The 22,379-nt window shown below is 37.2% G+C and overlaps 2 protein-coding genes across 2 annotated transcripts; both read left to right on the top strand.

Annotated features, from left to right (window-relative positions):
• Positions 1-1,715: 1,715 nt before the first annotated feature.
• On the top strand, positions 1,716-20,961 carry LOC119562256 (suppressor protein SRP40). Its single transcript, XM_037875434.1, has 3 exons — positions 1,716-2,197; positions 13,067-13,293; positions 19,329-20,961. The coding sequence occupies exons 2-3, from the start codon at positions 13,107-13,109 to the stop codon at positions 19,973-19,975; spliced, it is 834 nt and encodes a 277-aa protein (XP_037731362.1). The 5' UTR covers positions 1,716-2,197; positions 13,067-13,106; the 3' UTR covers positions 19,976-20,961.
• Positions 16,421-17,615, top strand: LOC119562246. The gene has a single exon (XM_037875423.1). It carries the CDS (start codon positions 16,515-16,517, stop codon positions 17,541-17,543), a length of 1,029 nt encoding a protein of 342 aa, XP_037731351.1. The 5' UTR covers positions 16,421-16,514; the 3' UTR covers positions 17,544-17,615.
• Positions 20,962-22,379: the final 1,418 nt, after the last annotated feature.

Raw genomic sequence — 22,379 nt, 5'->3', positions numbered from 1 at the left:
GCTTATATTTTTTATGATTTTTTGAAAGTGACAATGTCGGAAAAAATTTGTATGAAAAAGACAAAAATATGGCTCAAATGCCTGTTTTTAAGCATTTTCAAAAATTCATAAAAAATATAAGAAAAATGATTTTTGAAAAATTCTTTTTGCAGTTACTATTGTTTTTGTTTGAAGAAACTTTTTGCATCAAAAAATTTAAGTTTTCAAGACGAGGAAAAAAGTTTTTTTTTTAAATTTCAAAGTTGATTTACACAAATTCGTCCTTTTCAATAAGTACTGAATGGGTAAAGAAATGTATTGTATCATTCAAACGGCATTGAAATTACCTTTCCATTGATGCCTATAGTTTACAAGAAGTAAATTCAAGTTATGAGTATACTTAACTTTTATTTTGTCAAAATACTTATGCCGACCACTGTATATATCAACCCGTCGGCGCGAATACAACTCATTGAAAGACCCGAGAAGTGGGGGCTCAAGCAGAGGAAGCGAAAGCAATCGGCCGTAACAAAATTTCCGACACGTGCGACAAAATTGCCTTCCATCGGGGCGGGGAAGGTGCCAGGAATGGGTGGCGATGGTGGGGAGTGGCGGGGCCCGAGGGTTCGGATTTAGGCAACCAGAAGGGCACGACCAAAACAAACCCATCACACAAAACCCTCCCCCGGGGTTCCCCGTTTTCTGGCAGTGTGCCCCAACAATGTTGCTGAAACCTTTTTCGATTGTCTGAGATGCGTTGGCGGCCTTATAGCGAATGTGTGTCAACGGTTTTTCAACGGATCCTAAAAATAGTTTTGTTTTGATAAATGCTCGAACATGAGTGATTGCAATTAAATAATTCGTCTGGCCCCAAATTTGATTGGAACTGTACTTCCGCAGATAAGGTCAGCAATAGTGCTTCACAGATTCATTTCGGGCAATAGTCCAATTTTTGATTGGTAATTAATTACCGTACACGATAAATAATTAAACGGTTCTATACACTTAATTAAAGGTCAAATTTTAGTCATCTAACTAATAATACATTTTTTTTTTCTAAAAATATTTGTATTATTTTTAACCCAACCTTGTTACATTTTAAAAATGAAAAAACATTTTTGATAACAAAAGTTACACATATATTATTTCCAAAAAATTATTAAAAATATAAAACAGTTAATTTTAAGACTAAATTATTTTTTTCTAAGTTGTACAAAAGTTGTTTCACATTATAAAAAATATTCACAGTCGTAGGTATATTTGACATTTTATTTTAAGTTTACCTTGTTTAAAAAATTGAAATTTAAAAAACAAAAAAAAAAATATTTTAAAATTTGTAAGCAATAATTAAAAACTAAATATTTAAAATAAATGTTGTAATAATTTAAAATATACAATATTTGTTTGACATTTTATTATAAGTTTACCTTCTTAAAAAATTTGAGATTTAAAAAACAAAATGAAAATTTATAGAAATATGTAAGCAATAATTATAAACTAAATATTTAAAATAAATGTTGTAAGAATTTACAATATACAATATTTGTGTTAGGATTTTTTATGATTTTTGTTGAACTTCAAATATTCTCCTAGAGGAAAAATCATCATTTTTCAAATTTGTATTTAGATTTCCCCCAACCGATTTCGCCACTTTTGTCTGGTGCGCAGCGACTGCCGGCTGAGCTGCCATTAAAACGTCGCTCGTCCGACGGACCGCGTTCATTCTGCGTTGGGCGGTCGAGGTGTTCGCAACAAACAGCAGCAAACTGGAAAAGCCACTGCTGAATTTTCGCAATTTTCAACACGAGCGTTTACGTATTTCGCAGTCGTGTATTTTGTCGAGCACTCGCGTATTCGCATATCCGTGTTTGTTGTTTGCCAGCGCGTGTGTGCCACTGTGTGTGTGCCCTGTGTGTGTGCCCTGTGTGTGAGTGTGTCGCTGTGGTGGTGCGAGGGCCACACGCGCAACGAAAGCGAAAGTTTTGTTTGGCGCGCGTGTTGCCATTGGCGTCTGCGAATTTGCACACACACGTCCCCCGATTCCCACCTAGAATAGATTAAAAGCGTGTGAAAACAAATGGGAAAAATCTGAGAAAATTATAAGAAAAGTAGAAAAAAAGATAATGTTCATTACCACCCAATGAGGGTGCATTAAATTAGGGGAATCTAGAGCGGAGGAAACACGACATCGCAGCAACATTATTGCCGCAAAAACCGGGTAAGTCGCTGCGAAAGGTTGCCCATAAATCTCCCGGCATTAGCATTAGCATTTGTGTGCCACACGTGCGGTGCGAAATGATAATAAATACAACGAGAAAAGAGGAGGAAAATTGCACTTGACAGCCGACTTCCGATGCTGAAAGCTCTCCTTCCCAACTAGAGATACAGCCACCCAGTTTTTCTGTTTTTTTTTTATACCCCCTCCCCCCATCAGATTTTTTTCGAGCCTTGTGCCTCACCTTCTGAAGGACGAATTTAGGTCAGGATCCACGTCCTTTGGCCTTTCGTTTCGGCGCTTGCAACTGCATTGAGGCGGGCCACATGGCGTATGCGCAATATTGATTTCTTAAGCTCACTAAATGTGACTTTTAAAGTTCTACCCTAAAAGTTATTAATCATATCTTATTACTTTCCAGAAAAAATTATCGTAATTAATTTTTTTTACATTTATTTATTAAAAGAAACCACAAGAAAGTCATAAATTTTTAAAATTGGTTTTTAACTGTTATATATTTTTTAATTTATGCTTTAATAGAAACATCCATATTTTTATTTTGATATTTTAAAAGACTTGTATTTTTTTCATAAGCCATTTATTTATTTTAAATTATCATTTTCTTCTAGATAAGTATTATAAATTCATAAAAAGCCTTTGCATTTTGTCCATTAACCATTTATAGCCCGTTTTATTATGTCTGGTCAAATTTTAAAAACGTTTCTGCCAAATCCCCTGGGAAAATCTAAGAAGCTAAAGTTCAAAAAAAGTTTCCATGATTTCCATGCTTACATATATTTCCAGCCGCACTCAATTTTGGCCCCAAAAACAAAGTCTAAACTAAACAAAACAAAACTTTAATGTGTGTTAGCCCTTTACTTATTTCTTCGGGGGCAAATTCCGTGAACTAAGATATAAAAGTACTTCCTTCCTTTAGTTAAATGGTTTTTGGCTTCACTCCAGCCATAAACCCCAAAGTCTAAGCGTGTGAAATATTCCTAAAATGAACACAAAGTAAACACAGACCTTTGTCTTGTCGACTGTAAAGAATAGACAAGTTGGGGGTTTTTTCTGGGCCAGCTTTGCAGCTGCCATTTTACGGCGTGCTAAAAAGAAGCGATGGCTCAGCTAAAGTGAATCAAGCTGTGACTGCCACAATTGACAGCTGTTTGTTTATTTATTTATTTACTTGCTGCGAAACCAATGCATTTGTTTAACTAACACTTTCGAAGGGAAAATTCATTGAGTGAAGTTTTTCTTTCTTTGTTCTTTCGATTGGAAAGATACTTGTAAAAATAATTTCAGACTATACCAGAAGAATACCTATTTAATTTTATACGATTTTTCTGCCAGTTATTTCTAGCACTTTTTGTATAATGTCTGGCTTAGTAAGCTTACATTTTGAAACTCATTAGCTATGCTGTAGAAACTTGACTTTTAAATTATTAAATTTGGGGTTCTGTCTGTCGCATACATTTTGTATTTAGAAATATTTATGCTCATTTTATATTCTCCAAGAATTATGAATTATAGGTAATCTCCTGAATTTATGTGAAAATAAAAATCTATACTTCCTCCTAAGAGATCTTCAAATTAAAAATGTATAGGTACACAGAAAAAATTCTGACGTTCTCATTTGAGTTGAAAATGTTCTTTCCATTTTGCTCAAATCAAGTTGAATAGGCGGTATTTACATTGTATATTTTAACAAATAAACTATTAGTCCAGTCAGTACTATATGAATACTTATCAAAAAGTTGTTAAATAAACTCAATTTAGCTTTTCTCTTCTCACCATTTTGTTCTAATATTGAGAACATTGATATCAAAATGTACTTACACGGTTTTTAAGAACGAATGTTCTCATTTCAAGAACAATGTACTTGAATATTTCTCTCTGAGTATGGATATTTGTGGATCAAATATATATGATATATATAATAAATATAATTAAACCTATAAACAATGAATAAATACATTTTTTTTAATTTGACTTATTTTATTATTTTGCGAGAAAAGACTGAAAGTATTTCTAAGAATTGTTCCAAATTAACAGTTCATTGCCCCTAATGCCCCTATAAATTTCGGGACTACAACAGGAAGTCGGGGAGACGTGGACATTAATAAGATACCGACCGATTCCGTATCTGTATCTATGATAGGCATAGGTAACTCTGCGCGTGTTCGGGAGGTCGCTCCATTCATGACACCCATAATCGTAGATTTATCATTTTTGCTCGAACGCGCGCGTTCCGCATTACAACAACAAAAAGGAAGTAAAAAAAATTGAAAAAAATATGAGCCCCATTTGATATGTATAAATATAAACAAACAACAACACGGGCAGAGCGGGGAAAAAAGGCAAAAACAATACACAAAGCAAAATACGGATCGTCGCTTTGGCCCCAAATGCGGAGAAAAGAGAGCGCGCGCAGCTCTGCCGGCGCAACACGTGCGTCGTTAATTCAATAAAAAAAAATATACACAAAAAAATAATAAATAATAGCAGCAAAAAAGAAGAAGAACCAGAGCAACACACACACACACGCAGACACTCGAGCGTTTTCTCTAGGCCACTGGGCGTGTGGGAGGAAGGGAGATAGTGCTATAGCATAAAAGTTCATTAACGGCATGTGAGCTTTCCTTGGCGGCTCTGTGTGTGTGTGTGTGCTTGTGTGCCGTGTGTGTGCCCATTGTTTTTGTGTCGCTCTCTCGTGGCTTGTGTTTTAGATTAACGGGAGAGCGGCTTTACCTCTCTCCCGCACACTAGAAGCAATGCACTGCGAGAAAGGGGGGCAAGAAATTATAGGGAACTAGGGAAAAAATCAATAGATCATTTAATTAAATACAGTTTTTTTTTTTAATTGAAAAATTTCCCTTCTAGAAAAGGCAATAAAAATATCTTAGGCTTTGGTCTGGCCTTCAAAATTAAAGGAAATAAAATATTTCGCAGTTAACAATGATATTTTTAATAAAAAAAATATGGAGGTTTTATTCTATTCTTTATTTAATTGGTCTTATATAAATGTCAGTCTTTTTTTTTATTATGAATCTTAAAAATATGTATAAAAAACTTTTGTTTTAATTTCAAGTTCTAATGGATTTTACTTAAATCTAGTATTAAATATTTAACATTGTTTTACTTAAAGCTAGTAATAAATATTTAACATTATTCAAGCGCAACCCTATTTTTTTCTTACTAGATTACTTTTAATATTCTTTATTTAATAAATTTCAGTCTATTTTCTTATAATGAATATTAAAAATATGTATAAACAACATTTCTTTTAATTCCAAATGTTAATGGTTTTTTCTTAAAGCTAGTAATATATACTTAACATTGCTCATAGTGCAACCCCTTTTTTTGACTACATCACTTTTCCTTATTCATTTCATTCTGATAACTACGATTGTTTTGACAATAACAAACAAACGAAGTAGATATTAAATATCATTAAATAATATACCAACTAGTTTTAGTCACTTTGTAATCATCCCGTTTTTATCCGTGTGGATCGCAACCTAATCGCCTGCGGCTGGCTTATCGCCAAGTGGGCTACCGCAGTCGACTGCGCCTGACTGACAAAGTCATCTTCTCTGTTTTTGTGTGTTTTTTACTCTGTCGGTTTTTTAATTTATGCAGGCAACTACGAAATTAATTCTCTTTTTCGCTTGGCTTTTGGTCATGTCATTTTGGCATCTGTCTGTGTTTTTTTCTGGTCGCACGTGTGCGGCAAATTGCGGCTGTCTGTGTGTGTGTGTGGGGGGGGGAGGGGGGCAGTATTTTAAAGTGTAACATCTGAAAATACTAACGACTTCTGTGGGGGCCCATGAATGCCAAATGTGAAACACGAGACGCAGATTTAGCAATAAAAAATTTCCTAATTTACTATGGTAAAATTTATTCGGCTCATGGCGTATTAAGGGGATCACACTGTGAGATTTATTCAAATCCCATGGCATAGATTAACCGTTTCCGGCAGGAACTTAATGTTTATTAATAGAACCAACTGTTTTGCGTGGGATTCTGCGGGGTATACTCGTGATTAGTGAAACACCCAGGTTCGTGTGGCTAAGTACCCTGAAGTTTATTTATCTATTACGTATACGCAATGTTGACCAACTTATTTGGTTAGCAACGGAATTTCCCATGATTACCATTGGGTGACATAACTCTAGTATTTCCGCTGGTCAGTTATTAAAATGACAGGCACTCAAGTTAAGACAAAAATAAAGTTTCACCGGAAAGAATGATGGATGGGTTTTCACACCAAAATTAAGATTACAAGTTTAGGGAAATTTAATAATAAATTAGTAAATCCTAAAATATTTTTTAACATTTTTAAAATTAAATTGAAGTTACTAAATATTAATTTTTTTTTGGGATTAAATATTTGCTAAACATTTTTTTCTTAACCTAACCAGAAAGAAATAGGTTGCACCTTTTAATGAAATATTATTTTTCTCAGTATATATTTTTTATTTTTTTAACAACGTGTGGTAGCTATCAACCCAAGTGGCCCCTTGAACTGCCCTACAACAGCTGTTTGCACTTGGCCAACTGGCTGGCAATCACTTGGTTCGTTACCGGGCCCTATGGCTAATTGCTGACCCAATAACGAGAGACACACGACGCCTTAATAAATATATATATAAACCGTAAATAAGTGCACGAGCCATTATTTGTGTGGGGAAATGCTCGTTTCAGGAAAAGTAAACCGACTCTATCCCCAATATACATTTATATATATATAGCCATCCAATAAATGAGCCACACGTGCGGCCAAGACAAGCAATATGCGCTCAATGGCTGTTCGCATCTATTGTCTTTCCCTCTCCCGTTTCGCCATATATTTTTTGCTCGTTTCATGACCACATTAGCGAATTATATTTCACTGCCATTCAAAGCGTAAAGACAGGGACTAGGCAAACACAAATTAAACAAAGGCGGGGCAAAAGGTTCGGGGAGTTGGCCAACACGCGCCGCTTCTGGTTTCCGTACCCCCCGTTCTTCTGGCCATTTTCCCGATTTCTTCTTTTTTCGGGGATGCCCCTTGGCCGACTACTGTCAGTGAACTGTTTTGGCCAGTCTTTTGTTGGCTGGCTGGTCGGTTATCTTCAAAAAGAGTTGATTTCTGACTGACTCACTGGACAAGAAAGAGTAAGTCCATCTTATAAGGCCACGAGCGGTAGACTCTTCATTGTCTTCATATTATTTTAATCGTAATCTCTTGCTCGTGCGGTTCCAGTTTCCTGGAAAGAATAATCACCACTCTTTTCTATAGATACATAATCGTGAACTTAACTCAATCAGCTGTTATCTGCATTTTTAGTAGGCCCTTGACCTACTCATGAAGTGTAAATAATAAACAATAAAACATAAATCTTGTTTAAATTGTTATTATCAAAAAGGTCATGTTCCTTTCCATCCAGTTAGATAATATCTTAAAATTACCCCATAACATTTGATAAATTGCCAACAGATTTTGGGATATTTGATAACCAAATACTTGGGTCACTGATGGAAGATCCAGTTTTATTTATTATCACACTCATTCTGCGGTTAGTAACCGATAATGATTTATGACAAACCATATCGGTATGTATCTGTATATATAATTGGTTTTATTTTATGACCAGAAATACTGATAATTGCTATTGCCCATCTGCGAAAAGCTATTAGATATTAATAAAGTTAATTGAGTTGGGTTAATACATCATTTTGAGGGCTTGTCTTATTGAAAAGGCGGTGACTATGCAGAAAGTATAATTGATTTGTAAAGCCATTGTTATGATTTCTAATAAATATCTTTAAAAATAAGTTTGGCATACCGATTTTTAAAAGTTATTAAGAAAATATATTTGTATAGAGTTTAACTTGGCGACATTATGTATACGTCCTGTTGCCTGGCAAAACGAGCCACACGTGCCGCAAAAGTCATTAATTTATCTTAATTGTTGCGCTTAACATTTTTATGACGTGCCAATGAAACGAGCCAAACAGAATTATTCCTGACAAAATGTCAAACACTCAAACAGTCTTGAAAGCCGAAATTTATGTTCGCGAATCATTAAATTCATGCAAAATCGAACTGAACAATGAACAGGCTTTGTGTCTATCCTCTACCCACGATCCAATTAGCCGGCACAATGGAATACAAAAGGTAAACAATAAAATCGGAAATATTCCAACAGACAGCTGAGATCTGAAACACTATCCCGGCTTTTTCGATATTCATAGATCCATAGCGGTCTATTAATTAGTGACGCACGACCTGTATCAATCACATTCGCGTTTTATATCTTCGGGAGATCTGGTTTCGCCTTGTGGGCTTGACAATCAAAATTTTATTAATGCCTTAGGCATTCAGACGTTTAGCTAATTATATTGTTGATTTATTTAAGTTTAGCTGAGAAGCGGAACGGAAAACAAAGGATTTTATGTCTATTCTTCGGTAGAAAAGTATAAAAACAAGATCATTTGATACAGACTTTTTTAATGGCCCTCTGTTTTATTTTATTTGTAGTTTATCTGATTTGATCATTAATATTGTTAGCGAAACGTGATTAGAATTTGGAATCAGTTAGAAGATAGGTTTTAAACTATAAAATATTATAATACATATTTAAGGTAATATGTTTTTCATTGAAATATTTATAGAAATTACAACTTAAATTAAATTTTTATATTTATGACATTTAGTATTTTTTATAAATTCCAATAAGATTCCATCACTACTCCGAATTTGCAAAAATAAACAGCTCCTTCTGATGGATGATTCTTAGAATACATCCGTTGAGATTAGCCGAAGACTCGGGGATGATTATTTGATTGTCTCGAGGAGAAATGGAAGCCAGACAATGTCTGTCTTAAAGTCTGGGTCCATCAATGTGTTTGTGTGTTTCCGGGTCGTTGTTTTATGTCTGCCATTTCGGCTTGTTATTGAATTCCTGCTATCGAGAAGTCATAATTTATCACACGTGTGCCTCATTTAATGTCTTCGACTTTTATTTGCTTTCTTCGCCTGCCATCGTCAATTTTTATCGCCATTTTCGTGGTCTTCAATTTGGCTACCGAAATTTCATCATCTATTTATTGAGAATGCTAATTTTGTGTTTTTCGTCTAGGCCCCGTTTACCAAGTGCGAAAAAAGTCGGTAAAAGAGCTGTCACTTTGTTTCTGTGCTCCCAATTCTCCCCCCGAATGTTGGCAAGCCCACTTTTGGCACGTTTTTGCCCGTATCTAAATACAATTATGACGCATTTTGATTGCCTTTTTGGCTGGTTTTTAGTTTGTTTAGTTGCTGTTGTCACTGTTGCTGTCTGACTTTTAGGCGCATGTGGTGAGATAAGAGGGAAAATTAGCACTTTGATGACTTGCCCATGGGCCAACATGAGCACTTGTGCACTGGCAATAAAAAGTAAATTACAGAACAGTAAAATACCCTGAAAATGTACAAGCTTTATTATGTTTTAAGTACCTTTATAGTAGTTTTCGTTTACAGAATATCCATATCTTGAAAATATAGCCTTAAGTACATAAGCTCGTTCCTCTTATTAAGTCCCCGAATTAACATTTATTTTAGATCAAATAGTGATCGTACCCTTCTTCCAAACAGAGATAGAGAACAAAGCTAATAAATACGAAAATCTCAAGCAAACATAGTCCGTGTAAACAATAAATGTAAGAAACAGTCATAAAGTAAACATGCTGCGGAAAGTTTTATTCGTGTATATAGATGAGAATTTTGTTTGCTGGCGGCGTCTTTAAAATGTGCGGCGCGTGTAAAGTTGTGAGATAAGGTCAAAAATAAATGGAATTCCCCATTGAGATTAGACCGGAACAGAGGCCACGGGCGTGACTGCAATTGGAAAGGAAAGGGAAATTTAATACATTGTAATAGTCTAATAAAATATCAAGTATACGCCCCGAAGGACAGCCAATATTATTACCTGTAGTCACACGCGTTTTTAAGCCGAGCTCACGTAAATAAAAGACGCATCATTTGGGTTATGAATATTTCAAGTACCCTTTTGGCTAATGCAGCAGCTGGAAGATGATGGAAGTAAGCATTTAGAAAAACGAGACCCCAGTGCAATTTTAAACGCTTCCCTTAAGTTCACACAACAGACAGACACGTCGGTTATAGCCCAGACATATTAGTGTATTATTAGCTCTATAACATTGCTAAGGACTTTCAGGACTTGTAGCTGATTAATAAAATCTATAAATTGATTACAAAATATTTTTAAAAAAATGTTATTACTTCTTTTATGAAATTATGACCAAAAATATTTTTTTAGGACCTGAAAATATTTTTCTAATAATTTCAATTGCAACACTACTCTAATTTGTTGACTGACTTTCGTTGTATTTTTTTCTGTGTACCCTTGTTTGCTCTGAAGTCTGAGGGTGTGCTGTTTCTCATGTGAACAATGGGGGTATTGTGAGGCCCGCAGCGCTTAGCGTTACGCATGACAAATAAATTTCAAACTGGCAACGCCTTTGCAGACGGGCACACACGTTCCTTCAAAAAATAAAAAGCGAGTTCCCTGAACTCTAATTTCTTGTCGGATACACGTTGACAATATTTGGCTGGCTCTTGTCTCTCTGATGTGGCCGCCGGTCACAACAGTCTGCCGCAACAATGCCCCAACAATTTCCAGCCAAAAAAAAGGAAAAGATATCCCGTAAAAAAAAAGAGAAAATCAAATTTCCCTTCCGTTCTGGTGGCGTGTGAAAAGTCATTGGCATAAGCAGATTCCTTTGTTTGGTTTTTGTTTTTACTTCTTGCCCTGACAGCTGACAACTGTGCGTGAGTTTTTTTTTTGGAATTTCTTGGGTTTTTTCATTGTGGCGTGTCATGTTGAGCAATTATTGGCTAATTTGTAAGCACGCAGCGGGAAATCTCATCAAAGTTGCTTGATTGACTTGACCTCGGACTTGCAGGTGGCAGATCTACAGGTGTCTGCGGTGAAACGTGTCTCAAATTGTTGCCCAATCTCCGTTTGAGCCTTAAATCTGCTCTACGCTTTAAGCGCTCTACACTTCCTTGGCTTTTATCCCTGGCTTTTTCGCCCAGGAAGATGTCCTTTTCTCCCCAGCCCCCCTCTCATGGACATTTTTCGCTTTAGGCCCGCACGCGCCGCATTAAATTTGCCACTGGGGCAATTCGTTGAGGCTTAGTATTTGTTACGCACATTTCGGTCTTTTGTTACAGACATTTCCCAGTCTCCGCTTTAGGGACAAATGGGCCCGATAGGTGCACTGAGAGCACGTACTAAACATTTTCAATAGAACTTCTGAAATGGGTTCCAAATATAAAATAATAAAATTGATAAGTAACTAAAATTATTGATTTCCTCTCAGAAATATTTATTTTATTTATTATTTTTAATATTTTTATTTATTTTTAATAAATAAATATTAAAATGAAGTAACAAATCCATTTTGCTATTTCCGAAATCTTTCACATTTAAATAAATCTGGGGACTCTCAAGAATTCGCTAGATCCTTTAATTAAAAAAATGCATTGCCTACTTTTAGGCACAGATGTAAACCTTCCTTTAATTCCTCTTTTTTCCCACAGTGGTTTGAGCAATCGCCTCGTCTCGGATCAGCCTTCTTGGGCTTTAACTATCGGATGACGGATAAGGCATAAATAATGAAAAGTAATTTCAGCGCATATTGGCGCATTGACATCGACCTGAAACCGACAGACTGACTTGTTTAGGGTCTGGGGGCCTGAGTAAAGCGTCTTAACCGCCCCACAAGTATTTTAAATGTTGCGGACAGGGGCAAGTGGAACAGGGGTCTGTGGTCTGAGGACAGGTTGGTTGGTAAAATGCCGTCAAGGGCCCCAAACATTTCATCATCTTCGCGAGCGCTTTTACCAAATGTAATTACACTCAAGAGATACACGTGCCGCCAACAGCCGGTCGTTTTTGGGGGGTTTTCAATTTGAATTTGACTGCCGACAGGCGGGGCTCATCCCCTCATCGCCCCTCATCCCAGGCCAAAAAACACTTGAGCAATTTCGCCTGCCTTGCCATCAATATTGCGGCCACCCCCGCAGCAAAAACTCACTTTAAGTTTGTTTACCTTTGCCGGTGGACGTCGATGTGGATGTGGATGGTCGTTAGCCAGGATTTGGAGCCCACCTAATGAGCTTCGGCTGGCGGGTGCGTCATCTTAAATTCCGTTTCGATGTCAACTTGGAGATTGGAAACGAGGCTTGGACTTGGGACTCTGACCTTTGGACCTTCGCAGGCCACGCGTTTATTGTTTGCCAAGCTTGATTTATGTAGTTTTAATGGATTAAGTCTGCTTTATATGGGAGAAAACGATTATTGGGTGAATGGGATTTAGTGGGGATTGAATAAATAATTGTCTGGGCTTGACAAAAAGGCGACTAAAGAAGTTTGAAACTTATTTAATCTGGAACAAATTCCCGAAAAGCATTTCTTTAAGTGATTTTTGAGGACTTTGCCCCTCTTATCTTTTGAAATTTCCACCACGCCCATTGTTAAAAGCGCACATTATGATGCTAGCAAACTTCCGGTTCCAGTTCTTATCGCCATCGAAATAAAAGCAAATTTACGACCCCGTCATATCCTGCCCTTTGCTTAATGCCCCTCAAAAACGTATACAATATTCTGCAAGGGAATCACTGCAAGTGGCGGACAACAATCAAATTGCTTAAAGTTAAATGAACTCCAAAGAATTCGTTTTCTTTTTACTCGATTATTTATTTTTATGTTCTTTTCTGTCTGGCGCGTGCAGTGCGGCAGCTTAATTATCCACTAAAACGTTTAATCAATTAATCAATGCGGCGGCTAATTAATTTGTGCTTTTATTAACATTTGCTTTCAGTGTGAATAGACGCTGCCAGAAGAGAAAGACTTGCCAGAAGATGGCGCCCACCATATGTTCGGAGAAGAAGCAGCTGCGCGAAACGAGGCGACATCATGGCGTGGCCACAGCCGCCATATCATCCTCCTCGTCCTCAGCCGCAGCCACCACATCCTCGTCCTCATCCTCATCCACGGGATCCACATCTGCAACCGCAGCCACACAAGCCAGCTCGGTGCTCAACTATGGTGAGTAAGCATTGGGATTGCGCAGTCAGGTGCAGATAGGAAAATGGTATAGGTAGATCTCTAGGATGTGGGAATTTTGTATTGTTTTTGTGTTGAATAAATATAGCAGATCCAAAAAAACCAATGAATTTTTAAAACCACTTTTAAAGATGTCTTAAAGTATGCTATTATATTTACTAGTCAAAAGGTTTTATGTCCCTGCATACTTTTAGACAACTTTTTAATAGAGGTTGTACTTTTAAATATTTATAAAGGTGTCTAAAAGTATGCTACTCTTTGTGCTAATCTAACAACCCCATGGTTTCTGAACATAATACGGCATTGCTGTGTCACAATTAAAAACTTTCTAAGTTGAAGTGAATTTTTTAATCACTTATAAAAGTGTCTAAAAGTATGCTACAACATGTTATCAATCCAAAAGTCCCTTACTTTCCGTTAAAAATACGGCATTCATTTTTACTGCATACCTGTAGACACTTTTATAAAAGATTTTAAAATAATAGAGATGTTTCTGACACCACCTATGGAAATTAAAATGAAATCCCATTTTGCTCAGTGTCACTTGAATGTGCTGGGCGCACGCGGCGTATACGTAACATTGCCTTACATATTCATTGCAATCTCCGCCTTGTCTCTTTTTTTCGATACCCCTTGTAGTCAGAATCCCCTGCTGATTTGCTGATGTCGCTGCTGTTGTTGCTAGTCCATTTCCCAGTTTTCCGGTTGTCGAGTCGCCCAGTTGCTCACGTTACTCGGTCATGTTTAATTAATTTATGTAAACTCGGCCACCCACCTCTGTTCTCTGAGCTCTGTCCTCGTCTGCCACTTCCTCATTGCCATATAATATATCTCGTACATATCGTATGTGGGGTTCGACTGGAGAATATTCGAATGCACGTGCCCCGGGGCGATGGGCTCGGATTGGGTTCTTCACGTGTTGGCCTCCGGTGTTTTATTGCTGCTAATGCTGCCCGATGTTGCCCCATGGAAGGCACGCGAGTTCGGGGTTATGCCACAACAATTTGCGTCAGCAATTGGCTCCAGCTGCTCTTCCGCCTGCGTTGGCTGTTGGGTAAGACAGAGACTCGGCTCGCAAATCTGGCTGGCGCATTTATATAAGCGATCTAATGCCGCATGACTGCCACCGAAATGGATATGGGTTGGCTAGGGGTAGGTTTTCAGCAGCACTCGCAGCGAGGAAGTCAATTTATCAAGTATCTGGAAATAGAATATTCCTTATTGGGTTTGTTATGTAAGAACACTTCTATACATTTTTTATTCGACATTTTAAAAATGTAACTTTTAGGTAAAGCACTCGAATGATTCAAATTAAGGTTTATACTATACACACAAAATAAATAAAATAAATTCACACTGGTTTAATTTACAAAAAAAGATTTGAGGCTACATGTCTGGAATAAAATTAATTAAATTAGGGGTAATGCATTTTATTACTTACGTGACAATATAAATATTCAGATATGCAATCAAATTTCATTTTGGATTTTTTCCAAGAATTAGAAGATCACCTCAGTGCCCAAAAACAATAAGCATATTTAAAAGATTTTTTTAAGTTGTTTAGTCATTTTTAATAATTTTAATATAAAATATCCGGTGACTGGCCATAATGTTGATACTACTTCAGCTCGTTCCTAGGTAGTGTTCCAAGTACCTGATAAAGAAGAATCCAATTAATAAGTGGAACATATTTGCAGACCTTACAATTCTTAAAGACCTCCCTTCTTAGAAATTTTCACACAGCCCAGCCAAATGATGCTCAATGATTACTCATTAGTCAAGTGAAATTGCACGAACATTTACCTAGATATTTTTCCAAGAAATATTTCACAAGCACACGAAACAAGGGGCGTCGTTTAAAAGGGGGTACAAGGGGGCTTCCACATAAGTGTGTGTCATAACCTCCAGCGTTGTTTTCGCTGCTGTGCCACTTTTGCCGGGGCTTTATTTACATGTTTTGCACATTTGCTCCGCTTGCTTTTAGCCAAGTTTGCTGTTTTTTTCCCTCTTTTTTCATTTTGCTGCTGACTTTATTGGTGCCATTTTCAATGTGAATTCATTGAAAGCAGCGCTGTTGTTGCCTTTTTATTTGTGCTCGCTGCTGCCTGCTAATTTGCAGCAACACATAAAAATAAACCGAAGAAATACCCCGACACACGTCTAAAATAAAAATGGGTGTGACGAGGCCACGTGCGAAAGCCTCTTGACTTGATTTCCCCCCTTCTCATCCATCCCCTTTTGACTGCTTTCCCCGGGGAGGCGGCCTCTGAAATGGGCGTGGCCCCAGGGGAGGGGGTGCTGGAATGTTGGCCAATGCCCTCGCCCTCTGCCTTTATTTTAGGGTATTTAAAATTTTATTTTCAAGCATCACCGGTGACTAATTCACCGAGAACGAAACGGGGCACGTGCAATCGCACAGCGATGACGAGGCCACAAACGGCACAGTGAAAAAATCATCTTAACTCGAAAAAACACTCGAGAAAAATTCAGAATGGATACATTAAGACTATTGACACCAAAATATATTAAATTAATTAGAAAAGATATTTCTACAATTTTTCGTTCACTCTGGTTTCATATTGTAACTCACAATTGCAAACTTTTAAGGCCCGAGTTATTTCAAGAGCACTTACCCCCCATGGTCATGGGTTATTTTAAGAACTCGTTTACTAGTTTTGTTTCGATAACTTACAGATGGTATTTTTGCCTCTGTGTAGCAACTGCGAAATGCAATTCCGAGTCAAAACAACAGTCACCGAGTTAGATAAGCGCAGTTGAATACATGTGCTTTGTTTTCGCAGGGAAAGAAATCTGTGAAAATATATATGCCATATAATATGTGGGTTGCAAAATCATTGGAGCCAGGAGGGGGAACTTCCTTGTGTAAGATGAATGCACATTTCAGGAACATGCGTTTTAAGGGAGGCCTTTTAAAGCTCAACAGGGCGTATAATTAATATTGTATTGAAATACAAATAACAAAATCAAATAAAATAAAAACCGGGATTTAAAAAATGCATATAAAAGTGTTTAAAAGTATAAAACAATATATTTATTTATTCCGTAAAACGAAATCTCTTTTTCACTGCATATAAAATCACATATGTTTTAAATTTGAGAATCATACATTAGAAGGTTTTTTGTTCTTACATAATTCACATGAAAATTTATTCACCGAACGATTCTAAAGTTAATGTTCAATAATGGAATTGGAACTCGAAAATATAAAAAGTTTGGAGGGTCTCCAAGACTGCGCCAAGCTGCCATTAGACGAGATTGATCCAATATCCCGCACTTCAAGATGCGATAGGACTCTTCATGAGATCTTCCACGTCGATGAGGAGGTCAGTTTTTCGTATCTTGAAGAGGAGGAAATGGAAGTTGATCAGCTTACTGAAGATGTAACAGACGATGTAGATCGGGTAGAAAATATGGTTACCGATATAGATTGTCTAATTCAAAAGATCGAAGCAATGCAAATGGCGATTAGGAGTCGTCAGGTAAGGGAAAGTAGCGATAAGGTCACTGAAGAATCGGTAGAACTACCCACGGAAAACCTAACCAAGGCCCAAATAATGTGCAAGGAGCTGGAAAATGAGAAAAAGGATCCTGAAATAAAGGAAAAGTCCGCAGCCAAAGAACCCAAGATCCAACCGCTGGCCGAACAGGAAATTCTGGAAGCCAGAAGCCTTCGTCAAGCCCATCATGTCCTCCAAAAACAAATAGACGAACTGATCTGCAGATATCGAAAGTTCCGGGAAATCATCCACCAACTACGTGGAAATATTGACTGTATGGAAAGAAATCTTATGGATATGAATTCTAAGGCCGAAGATCACCTGACTTGGGCTCAAGAAGTGGCCAAGGAGATGAAAGTCTGCAAGGAGCGATATACATACCTTATCCAGTCTAAAATGTCCAAAAAGGAGGCGATAAAAACTGAAAAGGTGCATGCCACCCGATTTGCCAAATTTAATACAGCGTATCTAAAAAAAAGTCGCCTGAGATGCGAAATACTCGAGTTCTGTGAGGAGGCGAACGACCTTTTGGTCCTGATGAGTGAATTGCAACAAGAACTAAAACGAAATATGAGTATATTCGAAGCACAGCGCATAAGTAAGCTGGAAAGTCCAATTGAATTTTTAATATCTATTGACGAGGCTTCTAAACTAAATGCTGAGTTTCTGGAATCGGGAATGAAGCTAAAAACCGATGAAAATAGCAAGAAATAATTATACTTCTGTTAAAGAATTTGTATTGTAAATTAGTTAATCGAAAAATTAAAAATGGCATACAAAAGTTAATCATGTATAGTTAGACAGACGGAGAGAAACGACTAATTGCCATTAATGACTCATGCTATTAGGCATATGAAAAGCTAATTAGTGTTGATGGTTATTCAATCAGAATAAATTCCTTAAAAATTGGTTTTCTTTCCTAGGAAATCGTCATAACACGTCACTGATTTTCTTCCATTTTCCCTTTCCATTTCCTCTGGGGTCGTCATCAATTGGCCGTAGCCTTCGTGGAAACACTCACGTTTCCCTGCACTGGGTTCGGGTGTCGCGTAAGCTCTATTTCCCAACTGGTGAATGATTCCGTTCCGTTCCATTACGAGTGATTCCAGGGTGTGCAGTGCCATGTGCAGCGTTTGCTTCCAGGCGACGCGTCACGACCCTGACCATAGACACACTCGATTCCAAGTTGTTTCCTCGCGGGAAATGTGAGCTTATAGTTTTATAGGGTTGCACTCGGAAAAATAAACGGAGGGCTAGATAAGCTTAAAGGCCCTACTATATCTTAAGAAAAATTAGTTATTTAATATATTTTAAATAAATAGTATCTTATTTAAATCTTAAAAAAAAGGATAAACCAATCCCTTTAAGATATATGGCTCACACAATTTATTATCCCTATATTGTGAAGAATTTATAGAAAATTGGTCTTAAAATAGACCTAATTTCCTTTTTTTCGAAATTTGTTTACCAAATCCATAGTCCATTTATTTTTATACATATATATTTTCATTGTGTTTTGCTTTCCGTGACTCCCAACAGCTGATGGTTGCAAACAAGCGTGGCGAAAGCGTTGCGACTGCGAATTGATGCGAAACGCTTAACCCTGGTGCTGGTCACGTTTTTTGCCCACACGCGATGACCGCATTTCCATACCAGAAACCCACACAGAGGCACTTGGCCCACACACACCAAGACCATGGGCTGTGTAGCCTATATAGGTTGAGACATCGGTTGACAACCGACTGATAAGCTGACCACTTGACCACACAACTGCACTGTGGGCTTTGAATAGTGCTGGGCTTTTATTTTTTTTATTTAAATCAGGAAATGTTATTCATAGACCTCATTTTTTATACCTTTAATCGGCTCTCAATCACTTTCAACCGCTTACATGCAATTATTCTTATACAAAGTATCACGAGGTGTGGTTGAATTTGTGTTAATTGTATGCAGGTTATTAATTGCACTTTGCGCAATATATTTATTATTTCAAGGGAATAGATTGTTTTCTTGTTAAAAGTATTTTTTACTTTGATAGAAATTGTTTATACTTACACTGATAAAAAAAACATAGTATATTAATACATTAAAAATTCTATTTAAATATTATCCGCTACAACTTGCACTTAAAAGTATAAATTATAGTTTATGCCTGGATTTTAAACATTGATTGTAATATAACATTTTATTTTCAATAATTCCAATAGTTTCTACCTTTAATGAAATACTTTCATATTAAGTTATGCAATCAAGTAATAGTATTTTCCGTATATCATTTCTTTTGAAATACCAAATTTTACTCAATATACAGATATTTATTTGCACTGTTTCTTTATTTATCAGTGCGTATAGATTCTAAAGATATATTTGGGAGGGTAACCACAATGGTTTAAAACATTTTAACTTAGTTTTACAGGACTGTGAGTCACTGTAACCTCTTCCAGCTTTTCCTTTGTTCTCGACTAACTTTGTTCTTTGTTGCCCCTCTTTTGCTTGCAGTGGCCAAGGGTTCGATGAACTCCTCGAGTCGCCGTCGCCCCGTGAGGCTGCAGCGCAGGATGCCGCACATCCTGGCCCGCGTGGCCTCCTTCTCCACGGACACGAGCAGCGGCGTGGAGACGGAGGTGGAGCTGGAGATGGACTCCGACCAGCGGATGCAGGGCGACGAGGACAGCTACTCGGATGCCAGGATCCAGATGCTGCACCAGCAGCAGCAGCAGCAACAGCCACATTCCAGCAGCGACAACAACATCAAGACAGTATTACAGCCGACGATGGCCAGTGGCTATAGCAGCAAACACAATCGGTCGGCGGGGCAGGCCAAGAACTGTGATCAGGACATGGTGCCACTGCAGGTGGTGGTGGACGATGATGACGACGGCGACAGTGGGTACGAGTACAGTCAGGACCCGATAAAGGAGCAGCACCTGTACCACCAGAACAGCGAGGGCCTTCTATCCATTGCCATCAAGACCATCAAGCTGGTGCAGCGCAACAAGCTGCTGCAGAAGCGACTGGCCCAGCTGCAGCTGGAGACCTCGGAGTTCATTGCCTCGGTGCTGGCCAATCCGGAAAACCGCCAATTCCGGGAGAAAATCTCGCCCAAGGCCGAGGCCAAGGTCAGCAACATGCTGCTGCGCCACTAGGGGGCGCTTTTCTCTTTGATCTGAAAAAATCAAAATCATTTAGCCCCATTTCTGGACGTGGCAGAGTGGGTTTAGTTTAGAAAATTTATTTACTTTCATCTTTAATTTTATTTTATTTATTAATTTACCAAAGTAAGCCAGTTGTAAAAAAAGGAAAATTAACTTGGCAACTTGTTGCTGCAACATTGCTAAGGCACATTCAAATAATGTTGCCTACTTCTGTGCTGCGTATGTAAAAATCAAATCTACATAGAAAATGTATGTAAAATGAATGAATATTGAAAATTTTTTTATACCCTTTTCAAGTAAATTTAAAAATCTTTAATACAAGAAATATATTTTCACACGTCCAGAAACCCCATTTTGCGGCGGCTTAGTTTTGAAGAATTCGTACTGATTAAATTTACAACAAAAATGCATCAAAGTTTAACAATATAAATTTATACAACATATTAGCGCTATGCTAACATTTACAAAAACAAAAAAATATTTATATGAATCCAAAAAGTCCAAAAGTGTATCTGTAGTCGTTAAGTACATTCTATGTTTTACAGTTTCTACACTCAAGAATTAATTTATAATAAATCTACCTAATACATATATCTAGAAACAAAAACCAGGCATAATCAATGGAACCCTACGACGCTTTTCGCTTTATACAACAAATAGTTATAGTGAATATTAATTGACATGCAAAGCAATTGATTTAAACAAAAAATACGTAAATGATTTTCGGTATTACTAAATTAGCCGATATATTTCAATGAGTATGCCTAAGTATATGGAAACTATCAAAATGCTACCAAGCAACGCAAATCAAAGCAAAACCAAATTACAAGCTAACCAAAAGCAAAAATCTTTCCAATTCTAAAACTTTTAATCAACTCAACTTAACTGGCATTTTCCACATACTTAAAAGGATATCAAATCATCAAACTCGCCACAAAAAAGATTTCATCAATAAAATTAGTGACAAATTAAACATACTTTGTGCTTCTTTCTCTGGGGTTTCTTGACTGGTAAAGTAAACAAGTCATGGCTAAGTGAGTACTTCGGTCGTGTCAATAACACCCAATCAAAGCGTTCAAAGACCGTCTCGGTCTGAACAGATTTGACATGGAGTCTGTCATCAACTCGGTCACGATATTGGATGTTCTGAAAAACGCTAGCCAAGAGGTAGGTAAAATGTGAATTATTTTATAAGATGTATTAAAATGATTAATCATGGTCATAAAAATGGTAAGGTAAATTTATGTGTTAAATTAAGTCAAATTTTAATATTACAACTATTTAAATAATGACTCATGCTATATTATTTGATCATTATAATTCTGTAAGAACTGTTTTAAAGTAGGAAGTTCTTATTATAGATTAACTAATATTATTAGAAAAAATTGTATTATTTCAAGGTGACATAATAAAAAAGAATCTATTTTTTTTAGGATTCTTCTGTATGTTGTATCAGGATTCATTTCTTTTATAATATATTACAGATTTTCGGAACACCCCACAGATTGTCTGCGGCTGTAATGCATATCCACACAATACCCAGAAAATTATTCAGCAATTGTTTCAAGTTCATTCAATTAAGTCGGTCCTCTTTAGCCTGGCTTAGACCTTTTGAGTGTCATTTGGCGATGGGATTTTGAGTTCGATCATAATGATGGTGGTACACCCTTGTCTGCACGTCGCCCAGGTCTCCTCTTGGCTTTTATTTTTCAATTTTGGCCACACACTTGACACTCGAAGTACTCGGCTCGGTTTCAGCCCATCATAATTTTACCAAAGCTCTTGTGACGTTGGTCAATCATCGTAGTGCGTTTATGGCATTGTGGGGCTCCATTACCAAGGGGGGCTATTATTATTGTTAGTTTACAGGCATTATATTGTTTTATTGGGGTTTTTTACGCACTCTGGTTTTTTACGTCATCTGTTCGAGACACGTGATTTATGGTCTCTGCAACTGGGCGACCCGGCCCTCTTGACACTGAAGAGTTTTTATTACCCGCCCGGCAAACGGTGCAGAAACCGTTGATTTGTGTTTATTTTGATGCCGTGATTGGGATTCGTATGCGGTAATTTGTATTATTTGATATATATTCGTTTGTTTTCTTTGGCTGCCGAACGCTAAATCGCCAGCATTTGTGTAGCAAATCAGATCGCTGAGTTGGTTACCTTGCAAGGTCGTCTATCAAGTGCTTCGGGGAGTGTTTGCCCAAACGATTAAAATTTTTAATATTATTAGTGAGTCACATGAAGTGGCTGGCCTATAAATAACACCGGGTAAAATGCATTTGCTTTATTTGTTAGCTTGAGCCAATTTTTACACTAAGCGCCTGGCATTGGAAACTATTTGAGCTTGCTAATTTGCAATTCGCGTATGTAGAATGTACTCATATTCGTA

The sequence above is a fragment of the Drosophila subpulchrella genome, chromosome 3R (genome assembly GCF_014743375.2).
Source record: "Drosophila subpulchrella strain 33 F10 #4 breed RU33 chromosome 3R, RU_Dsub_v1.1 Primary Assembly, whole genome shotgun sequence".
In the NCBI taxonomy this organism is placed as follows: domain Eukaryota; kingdom Metazoa; phylum Arthropoda; class Insecta; order Diptera; family Drosophilidae; genus Drosophila; species Drosophila subpulchrella.
Note: the sequence above shows the minus strand (reverse complement) of the source record. Positions and strands in the feature narration are given on the sequence as shown.